At 39.1% G+C, this 11,190-nt stretch overlaps 1 protein-coding gene across 1 annotated transcript; it reads right to left on the bottom strand.

Annotated features, from left to right (window-relative positions):
- Positions 1 to 2,686: 2,686 nt before the first annotated feature.
- LOC149838919 (peroxidase 51-like) lies at positions 2,687 to 5,327 on the bottom strand. Its single transcript, XM_090007846.1, has 4 exons — positions 5,118 to 5,327; positions 4,790 to 4,990; positions 4,420 to 4,585; positions 2,687 to 3,308 (listed from the first exon to the last, which is right to left on the bottom strand). Exons 1-4 carry the CDS (start codon positions 5,325 to 5,327, stop codon positions 2,905 to 2,907), a joined length of 981 nt encoding a protein of 326 aa, XP_089863972.1. The 3' UTR covers positions 2,687 to 2,904.
- Between the last annotated feature and the right edge of the window lie 5,863 nt (positions 5,328 to 11,190).

The raw sequence follows: 11,190 nt of genomic DNA, 5'->3' as shown, positions 1-11,190 counted from the left end.
TTTAGAAAATGGTCTGACCAAAGTTGTGCAATGCTACAACGGGTATATCGTAAATGGTTATCGATTCCATACAAAAGACTACGGTATAAACAAATCAACGATAAATAGTGGCGTGTGTGTCAAGGGTAGCAGCTACGGTGAAAATGAACATGATTACTACGGTGTTATAGAGGAAATAATGGAGTTGACTTACTTAGGCATGAATAACAGGGTTACGGTATTCAAGTGTCATTGGTTTGATCCAACTGCAACAAGACTCGACAAAGCTTCAGGCATTGTGGAGGTGAATCATAAATCCAGGTTTGGAACATATGAACCATTCATATTAGCCTCGCAAGCTCAACAAGTTTATTATACTTCATATCCGAGTATAAAAAAGTCAGATAGAAATGAATGGTGGGCAGTTTGCAAGGTGAAATCCAAACTATACCCCGAGTATGATCAGTTACAAGAAGATGAGTTAGCTGAAGACAGTGATTACTATCAATCAGATGATGTCTGTGACTTCGCTTATGGTCACGATGTTGCGCATGATATGCATGTCATATCTCCATTGGCTGATGAAACATTCATAGAGGAATGTGATCCAAATGATGTACCAAGTGGATGGGCAAACAATGAAGAAGAAGAAGAAGAAGAAGAAGAAGAAGAAGAAGAAGAAGAAGAAGAAGAAGAAGAAGAAGAAGAAGAAGAAAGTCAAACTAGTGACGAGGAAGAATTCTCAAGCTAGTGAAAAAAATCTTATACTACAAACCTCTATTTAAATGCATTGTAATACTTGATGTGAGTTGTATTGCAATACTTGGTGTGAATGATTAAAAATTTTATTTCAATGTATTGTAATACTTGATACGAATGATTCGAATGCATTGTAATTTATCTGAATGTATTATAATTTATGCAATTAACGAATGATTTGAATGCTATATTCACATATTCAATTTTTTTACTGCCTTAGCACACATACGAGCATGATCGAATCACATATATAGTTTTTTGCTTGCCTTAAAGCACATCTGAGCATGGTAGAATCACATATAGAGTTTTTTTATATGCCTTAGAACACATATGAACATGCTATAATCACATATTCAATTTTTTGACTGCCTTAGCACACATATGAGCATGATAGAATCACATATAGAGTTTTTTTATTGCCTTAGATCACACATGAGCACATGATAGAATCACATATAGTGTGTAATTTATTTCATTATATTTTGTTTATCAATACTGACTGTTCTTTTCTTGTGTAGGCTGCTAGCGATAATCAGGGTAGTGGAGCTGAAGGGACAGATAAAGACAATGAACAAGAAGACGCACAAAATCTTGGCGATGATTAGAGGACTGTGTTGAAGAAGTTCTATTTTTTTTATTTTTCCTAATTGTAATTGTTGAATTGTAAATAATTAAACTTCTTAGTTTTAAGGTGGAACGATTAATTATTATAGATACTTGTTATATGAATTTTTTTGTGTGGTTTGTTTTTTATTTACAGGAAATATAAATTGTACAGTTCTCCGTAATTAATTTTTAAATAAATTTTTTTTGATTTTTTTTCGTTTTTGCGACGGATGATTCCGTCGCTATTCATATTAATCTAGCGACGGCTTAGCGACGGAATTAAATCCGTCGCCACGCCGTGGTCGCCGTTTAGTACCGGCGGATTGGCGACGGAATATAGCGCTCGTTATTCCGTCGCAATTAGCGACGGACTTGGCGACGGAATAATTCCGTCGCCAGTTAGCGTCGAAATATTCGCGACGTAAGCATACTGTCGCCGCGTTGTCGCTAATCCGTCGCTAACATGGTTAGCGACGGATTAGCGACGAAAGGTGGTCGTCGCTAATCTACTGCTCTGTTGTAGTGATACATGATCCAGGTGTTGATTCCTCGTAAATCGATCATGTGCAACATATTTATGGGATCGAAACTGCAAAAAAAAAATACTGGGAGAGCAGACAAAACTCATTTAGCACGTATCATTTAGCATATTGCATTTAGTACTTACCCGTTACTCTATATATATATATATATATATATAGATATATATATATATAGAGAGAGAGAGAGAGGGTAGAGGTAGCTGCCCACTCTTATCTACCACCAGCATATTAGGCATCTGAAGGGCTCTATTCATGTTTTTCTCAAATCTGACCTTACAGATGTATTCAATATGCTTGATTTTATAAGCATGGACTCTTGAATCCTCGGATTGTGATACATAGGTATGATTGGTCTATCCTACCAAACTTGAGTGCTAGTGCATGATGGAGAGTTGGGCGAGTGGGTTTGGGTTGATCCCGTGATCTTAAAATATCTTTTATCTTTGTTGTTCGTATTACTAAAACAGCAACTTGGTAGGTGGTCTATCTCTGAGCATTTGTATCTTGTTTCCAAGCCTCCTTCAATTCTATATTTGGCCAAGACATTGGTGGTGCTGAAAATAGTTTGCCTTCTAACGAGTTAAAAACAGTGTGAAATGGATAGAAACAGATATTTTAGATCGCTACTGGTCCCTACCTAGTAATAATGTGACGGTTTAGTAGTGATTTTAATTCTGGCAGGCTGATAAAATGAAGTTTTAAATTACACCAAGGTAGCCTTCATACTTCATAACTCATCCACTGCTTTTTTTTTTTTTTTGCAAACGAAAAGAAAAAAGGATGAGGTTCTAAGCATCTTGTAAAGCACCAAATACACTTTATTATACCTGCAAAAAGAAAAAGGAAGAAAGACTTTGTTGCTTTATTTATTTATATTTCAATGTACTGATCAATTCTTTATCTTATGAGCACAAGCCTAACAAATGAGCTTGACACCAAGATACAGGCAAACCAAGAAGTGAACCAAAGAGCATAAGCATTGCTAGCTAATAGGACATGTTCCACATAGCCCTCTTTCCTAATTGAACATGCTGCAGTCACGCCGGATGTTTCCCTGCTGCTGCCCAGTCTTCACTCCGACCCGGCCCAGTTTGGTTATTGCAGTGATAAATGCTCGCTCGAACACGACCTTGTTTCTGGCATATGCATTGACGGTAGGCCGAGAACGCCAGTTGGTAAAGAGGGTCTGGTCCGAAGTGAAGAGTCCCATGCCGCTTTGTAGGTTTTGGTAGTAGGCATTATCAAATATTTTTGGAGTTGTTGGGTCCATATTGATGGCTATCCTAGGATCCACATTCACAGGGCACATACCGCAGAGCTCGGCTGCATAGGTCCGGTTCATTGTTGAGTTCACTCCATTGTTAGGTCTGTATATGCGGCTAGAGAACCGACTGCAATGTGAAAATCCAACTGTATGAGCCCCTGCAGCCACAAATTGATCAAGACGTTAAGATAATTTTAGGTAATGAGATTGATTAATTGTGATCAGCTATAAGCAATTTGAATCAGCCTTTGGATAAGAAATTAGTCTAAAGCTTTCAAAGCAATCTAATTTGTTAGGGGCTGTCGAAGGATCCATTTTGATGGGCCAAACTTGGAACCGATCCATTCTTTGTCATGTAGTATAATCCACACTATAAACATGGGATGCTAACCAACTTAAATCTATAGCTCATAAGATGGCAATATTTTATAAGAATAATTTTTTTAATGACAATAAACCCTTGCCAAGAACCGGGTCAGTTAATGGGCCTACCTCTCTGTGAGGTAACCCCGGGTGGCGTCACCGACATGAAGCCCTTGCGGATTTATGGGAATATTAGAACAAGTACAAATTTGATATATATTGGTATTAGAAATTAAAAAGAAACAATAATAGATGTTTAAGGTTTTTTAACGTGAATTCGCATACAAGATAATGCTTGCAATTAAACACGATGCAGAAGTGCAAACTTTAATTTGGTAGTACATCAAGTGGGAAAGTCAAGTTTGGCTGATAGTTTTTGGAACGATTGGTTGTGCACAAAACTGTGATTTAAGTTTAGCTACAAATATTAAGATGATTTCTAATCCATGAAAACCAGGAATTTTGTTGAATTTTCCAAGTTCCCGCTAACCTGTTTGAAAACTAGTAGCTGGGTTGAGAAGTGGCATTTCAGGAAGTGGCAACCGCCAAATCCTGCCTGAGGTAGCTGTCAATTCCATGCTTTATTGTAAATACAATGTCACTTCCCATCCCAAATGCATTAACTCCCATCCCAGCTACCAGTTTCGAAACAGCTACCAGATGGTAGTTTGACTAACTGTTTGCCAAATGCATTAACTCCTATCCTAGTTCATATATTCCAAACAGGCAAGGAACCCCGAATATCTATGCAATTGTTTATTCTTTCTTACAATCAAGCCTAGCTGCCAAAAATTCATGATATCCTAGATCCTGAATCTCATACTAGAGATAGGAACTTGACTGGGAACAAAAAGAGCTAAACAGGAAACTCTGAAAAAGATTCAATGGCTCAATTTCTTCACTAACCTGAGAGGGCAATCATGTCTGTCTGTGTAAGACCGTTTGCAGCAAACATGGAGTTGAGTTGATCCAAACTGAAGCTTGGTTGAGGAAGCTTTCCGGCAACGCTTCTAGCGGTTGAGCTCAGCCCATCCTTTCTTCCCAATTCCACTGCATAAGATGGCCCCCCAACCTGCATTTTCAGGCACCTTAGCGGTTAGCACTACACGCATACACATTCTTGCCTTACAAAGGCAATCACATTGTAAATTGTTTTTTTGAGAAGAAAGGCAAAAATTCTCATTTTATAGATATTTTCACAACGTATACCGATCACATTATAAGTTGTTAAGCGTGCGCATGTACACACACACACACAGCTTTCATGTTGCCTTACCAGTGCAATGACATCTCTGGCTGCCAAGGCTAGAATGTCAGCACAAGAGACCTTGTCCCTACAATTCGGGTCCGCGTCCACCGCAGCCTTGGCCTTAATCACCGTATCGAATCCGTCGCCGGCCAATGACAGGTTGTCAGGGCTATCTTTCTCGGCCTGGTTGTTCGGAGTCGATGCGATCAGTATGGATGCATCACATCCCTATGACACCATTTGCAATCACACCTCACAATCAGTTCACAAGCCTAAAACCATAGGGTTAAGCACCACTTTTTGAGTGAAATTATGCACACTGATATGCTTTAATCACGTGAAAGAAAAATGAAACCTGAACAAAACAGTCATGAAAGAAGAGCCTGATTGTTGCAGGGACCGTGACAAACGTCTGCTGGAACTTCACCCTGACCGCATTGCGGACAATTTTCTCGAGGTTGGGACAGGTGGAAGCATAGTAATTGTACCTCAGTTGAGCTGAACCAGGGCTTGGAAAGCAAAGTGTTAGCAGTAAGGATAAGAGCAGCAGATGACCCTTAGCCATTGTGAATGATAATAGGAACGATACATATGAGATTAAATGAAAGTAAATATATAGGATGAGAGTGTAATGCTTCAAATGCCAGTCTGGATGAATCTTTGACAGCCACATTTAGAAATTGGAATAAAACAAAGTTGGGTGTAGAAAATAAGTTGACATTAATGCTAGGAGTAGGTTTATTCAAAGTTATGATTAATACTTTGGGATGGTTTACCGAATATTTTGTGCATGGAATAATAGGGGAGGATCAGGTGCAATGTGATTGCACACTTTTGGTGTGCTGTTGCATAGCTGATAAGCTTTATCGCAAAGATGGTTGGTGATTAGGTGCAGCAGCACACTAAAAGTGTGCAATCACATTTCACCTGATCCTCCCTCAGAATAGTATGGGGATGTGCACTGTGGGGGACACTGATACCATGTGGGTGAAGGTATCAAAAGTGGACCACAACACAGCTTTTTCTTCTTGTCCAACCTGATACTCCAAGTGAGAGCCCCAACTGAAGAGATGGCACATGGCTCTGGATTTGGAAGTTCATCAGGTTGGATATGTATGCGGGTCTACAATGCATGAGTTTTATCTCAACTTTTCTAACATTAGAGCTATGAAATATCAGGAAATAATATTAGTCTACACCAAGTCTGCATCGTTGAGTTGTGCCCTAAGTTTGGGGTTAATCAATGTTGTCAGAATCAGTTTCTGAATTAAATCGATCTTCTAAAAAAACCACTTGAATCAGTCTGAATCGAATTGAAGCGAATAATTTTGAATCAGTGTATTCAAACAAATGGTCTTCAATTAATATCAGAGAGAAAGAATCCGATTTATAAGACGTGATTCAGACCACATCGGGCCGATTCTGCCTGACAACTGAATCAGGCATGAAATCGGTCGATTCAGTAGGGGGCCTGAATTGGATCCAAATTAAATCGTAAAAGGGCTGATTCAATTTGAATAATTCAAATCAATGTTGTCAGAATCTGTTTCATGTCTGATTTAGGCTGAATATTCTTTTTAGGATAATCCAAGGGGAAAACTTCAGCACAGACAGCATATTGACTGGCTTCCAGTTGGTAAAACCCTTGGGTGTCCCCCCCGCTCACCAGGGAGTACACCCAGCTTTGACATTGCAGAAATGAGGTTCGACATCCATGGATTTTGAACTTATGATGTCCCTGGTGACATTCTCAAGTCCCCCCTAGCTACTAGATGAGTGGAGGAGCCCTTGCGGGTGATTTTGTTAGCAGGGTTTGAAGACCTTTCTCGGGGAAAGGGCACAGGTGGTGAGTTTTCCAAGTGCATGCCCGTTGCAGCAAAAGGTTTTCCCGGCCCTCACATTGAAACAAATGCACCCTTTGAGGTGGGCCTCATGGTTAGGGGTGTCAATATGCCTGGTTTACCCGGACTTGACTCAAGTTCTGATTAAGACTTACAATTTTTCAATATAAAAATGATAAAAATATGGTTTTATTGAGTATGGTTCAGGTTTGGTTCATGTAGTTCTTATCGGGGGTGGGTCCGAGTATAATTTTTCTTATAGTAGAACTGATTAGACCCAAGTCGGGACCCGATACCATACCCAAAAATCTGGTTCAAAGTCTGATTCCACATGGGTCCTAACCAAACCCTACCATTTGACACCCCTACTCATGGTATGATTGCTCTAGTTTATGAAAGAAAATGTCAAACTAGCTATTCAAAGTTGCACAACGTTTTCAATGATTGGAGTAAATTTCTGTAATCAATTTTCATTTGTTTAAAGGGTTTTTGGAAAGTTGTCATTGACGTGCGTGTCCCTGTTCGCCATTTTGAGCAAAGCATTCAATAATCATGTACTGAAAATGCTTGTTGATGCGGCCTCAGTAAAGTAAAGGAAAAACAAGAGCAAAACTTTAATGGGCGGCTACAAACCACGAGCTTGGTGGCACTGTTTGGGCTTGAAATAAGAGTAGTTGTGATAAAGACGTTAGACCATCGGAAAAAATGAAAGCATTGTATGCAGAAAATGACGTGTTTCTAGAAACAGTGCCACAAAACTTCTTAGTTGGTAGCCACGAATTTGGATTATCAACTAAGAAGGTCCTTTACACTTTTGAAGTGGGGCCCAAGGTTTTTTTACTTTTAGCAATATTTTTGCAAATATCAGGCATGAGGTTTTTTACTTGACATGTCGTGATATTTGTAAATACAGTATGACATTCGCAATTATGAGTTGTAATGGTATTTAAAATATACAAACTCTTTTTTACTAAAATGGCAAAGGGAAGACAGTCGTCTAACGGATGTTTGTAAATGTGTCATGTGTGAAGGTTAGGACATGAATTCACAACTCATGCTTGCGAATGTCCCCAAAATGTGCAAGCTTTCTTTTAATTAAATCGTATAAAGGGTACAAATACGAGGACATTCACTGGGAGGAAATTTGCATATTTGGATACCTGAGAAGAAGTTTGCATATCCAAAGAAAATTTGCTTGTGCAAAAAATAAAAAAATTGTGAATTTGAACATCAGGGGGATTTTGAAAATTATACAGCATTTCCAAAAAAAGCATCATTTTTTTAAGTAAAATACTGTCATCTTCCGTTAGACCAATCACATGTAGAGACATTTTGCACCTCTAAAAGGTCTAAACTTTAGGATAGTTTAATTTAGGCCCGTAGGGAACTACGCAAAAATAACGTGCCCATGTGTTATAGGTCCTAACTAAGTGTTTTTATTGTATTGTGTATGGGTTACTTTGTCCACTTTTATCATCTTGCTTCTCTCTCTCTCCTTTTTTAAATGCTAAATGGGTCCTCAGAAACTTTGCTACTTTATGATTCATGAAAAAGGATGAGAGGGTGTTGTGTGTGCACCTCGGAACACGCATTGTAGCTATACTGCATGTTCCTGATCCCCGTGTGGCACTCAGTGGGGTGTAAGGGAGAGCCGTACATCAGCCTGCAGGATGTACAACCCGTACACCCTATTGAGCGTCACGCGGGGCTCAGTGGGGACCCAAAAACACACACGTAGCTACAACCAGCATAAAAAAAAATGCACTCTTAAACAGAAGCAACTTTGAGTCCTTGACATTTTGTCAAACGCGTCACATGGCGATTAATATTCCCTTCTCAAACTGCCTCTTTTTTAAAGATAAATGGGACCTTGTAGCTTTTAACTTTATTAAAAACGGATAGGAGTGTATACACTTGGCAGCCATTCTTTTATAAAGAAACTTTGAGACCTTGACATTTTTCCAACCAAAGTCGTCCCATGCATATAGAATAGTGATCTTCTAGTAAGAGTTTTGGGAGAAAGCATGATCATATACACAGAAGAGGCTTCAAAAATGAGGATTAAAATTCCTTAAAAATGAAAGGACGCAAACTTTTGGCATGGGATTCCATCAAGAAAGCAAGGACCACAGAAACATGCTAAGTGTCTCATTTCTATTGCTGAATGTTGGAAGAATTGCCTTTAGGCTCTGTTTGAGAACTGGTAGTCCAAGTTAGTGCACTGGAAAGACAATGACACCCACCAGAGAGAAATGGCTGATGTAGAGTGTCATCTACCTTGTTTGGAAGGTTAGAACTAACAGATTCGTGAAAATAGAGAGGCAGTTCACCTCCCCATTTAGTCCTTGTTCTCTATTTTGGTTTCCTTCACAAAGAGGATGTATTTACCTTTAGGCTCTATTTGAAAACTGGCAGTCCGAGAGAGTCTATACATTTAGAGACTGTTTGGAATATGGTAACCAACTTACCAAAGAGAAATGAATGATGGACTGCCGTCTGCCATGTTTGGGAAGGTGGAACTGGTAGATTCATGAAAATAGGGAGGCAGTCCATGTCTACCATTTTCTCCTTTTTCTCTATTTTGGTTTCCTTAACAAAGATGAGGTGTTTGCCCACTCTCATTTGCTTTATTTCCCATATATGTACGTATCTCTATTTTTCCTCATTGTGTATGTACAAAGAGATTCTGCCAAACATGAGAGAGAATAGAAAAGAATTTAGCATCCTAATTCGTTGAAAGAATCAAAGGTACTGAGAAACAAGATAGATTCCTCCAACTCTTTCCAAAGCCGTTTCTAACAGTTTTTCTCCGACTCATTTCCATCAAGTTGGCTCAATTCCCATCTCTCAAACTGAACCTTAGAAAAGTAGCAGCACCCAATTCCTTGATTTGGAAGAGATGGCAGTTACCAAATCCAATGTTTAGTACAAACACAAAGAGAAGATATCTCACTTCATTTCCCATGTATATATATATATATATATATATATATATATATATATATATATATATATATATAATAAACTACCTCTTCAACAGCATTCTCTCAAACAGTCACCACCAGGTTACTTTGTACCAAATGCATAAGCTCAATCCCCAACCATTAGTTCCCAAACAGAATCTTAGATAAGCTTTCAGCTGGCCTAGTGTTCAACCTAGGGTGCAATTTGCTAGGACTTGCCCCTGTTGCAATGCAGGTCAGACCTACCCGGTAAGTTTATATTTACGGCTCAATCCCCTCCTACAAAAGGTTGGATAATCTTTGACTGTCAAGCCAATCAGGCTGGACTGAGGGCAAATCAGGTCATACTGCATATAACCAATCATCATCTTCATTCAATCCCCCACTGTACATCTCATTTGAAAACTGAGTCTGACTTGGGAGCCATAAAAGTGGAGCCCACAACATATCTCCATCAAGTGAGATGTGTCATGAGGATTGAATATCACCAATGAATTGATCATATAAAATATGACATGACCCATCATCTGCTGGACTAAGCCGATGCTACTTGATAATGCTTGGTCTATTACATATAAATCTTTCTACACAAAGTGCGTATACATCTTGGACTCTTAGTGCACGTTTGATTCATGGGACAAACAGAACGTGTGGCGTTTGATTCATGTGACGTGCCCTTCTCAAAAACCAACAAGGGGAACAAAGACCGCTTTTGTTCCCTGGTTTCAAATGCGGTACAGCAACCCTCGTGGGGACCGCTTTGTCCTTGCGCAGGTTTGTACCACATGTCGAACATGCCCATAAGTAACCAAAAAGTTGGGTCAATTTAATAAAGAATTTTTTGTTTTTTATGGTTGGTTAGGTTAAGGGAAAACTAACCCTAATCATTGCCTCCACATTGGCAAGCTTCCAGTTGGTAAAAACCCTTGAGGTCTCCCCTGCCCAATGAGAAAGTACACCCAACTGCAATCATGCATGAAGCCATGCTTTGGAGGAATGTTTGTGAATGCCTTGTGATTCTTGGATCCTGTGATTGTAAATCACAACTATTATACTTTCTCAGGGTTAGTGGAACATGAAAAGGTAGAAGTTATGATTGTGATTGCTGATTGTGCTTGTTTTTATCTTGAACCTTGTGGAAGTAGATTATAGGGTTGACCTTGTAATTCACAAGCATAACTTCTACTTTCTCACCCGTGACCAAATCAAACATGACCGTGTTCACAAATCGAGCAAATGAACAAAGGCTCTTGTGAGCTTAATAAATTTTAGAGGAAAAGAAAAGGGAAAGTTGGGGAACACAACATAAACTACTTTTTGTCTTCAATGTGACCCCCTCCTTTAGGATACAAAATCTCTAATAATTTCTACTGACCCGATCATGCAGCCTCTGCTTAGGTTGACTAAGGTCTGGCTATCATTGGAGTAGGTAATTGATGCATGGTTAGGTTTTAGAGGGTTTAAGTGGGATCGATTAGATTAGGGCTTGGCCAAAGTCAAATTTGGGAAATAGGGGTTTGGTTTACTGACAGGTTTCGATAGAAAATTTAGTATGCCCAAATGGGATAGAGGAAAATCCAAATTTTGTGGGATGCTTTCAGACACCTTGGGGTATGTTTGAGTA

The sequence above is a fragment of the Nuphar pumila genome, chromosome 5, assembly GCF_984573655.1.
Source record: "Nuphar pumila chromosome 5, dmNupPumi1.hap1.1, whole genome shotgun sequence".
NCBI classification, from domain to species: domain Eukaryota; kingdom Viridiplantae; phylum Streptophyta; class Magnoliopsida; order Nymphaeales; family Nymphaeaceae; genus Nuphar; species Nuphar pumila.
Note: the sequence above shows the minus strand (reverse complement) of the source record. Positions and strands in the feature narration are given on the sequence as shown.

Bases quoted from the DNA above. Each gene is read 5' to 3' on its own strand.
- LOC149838919 (XM_090007846.1), bottom strand. From the start codon at position 5,327: ATGGCTAAGGGTCATCTGCTGCTCTTATCCTTACTGCTAACACTTTGC. The intron at 4,586-4,789 runs GTAAGGCAACAT...CTGAAAATGCAG, and splicing joins CCAGAGATGTCATTGCACTG to GTTGGGGGGCCATCTTATGC. The intron at 3,309-4,419 runs GTTAGTGAAGAA...TTGTGGCTGCAG, and splicing joins AGACATGATTGCCCTCTCAG to GGGCTCATACAGTTGGATTT.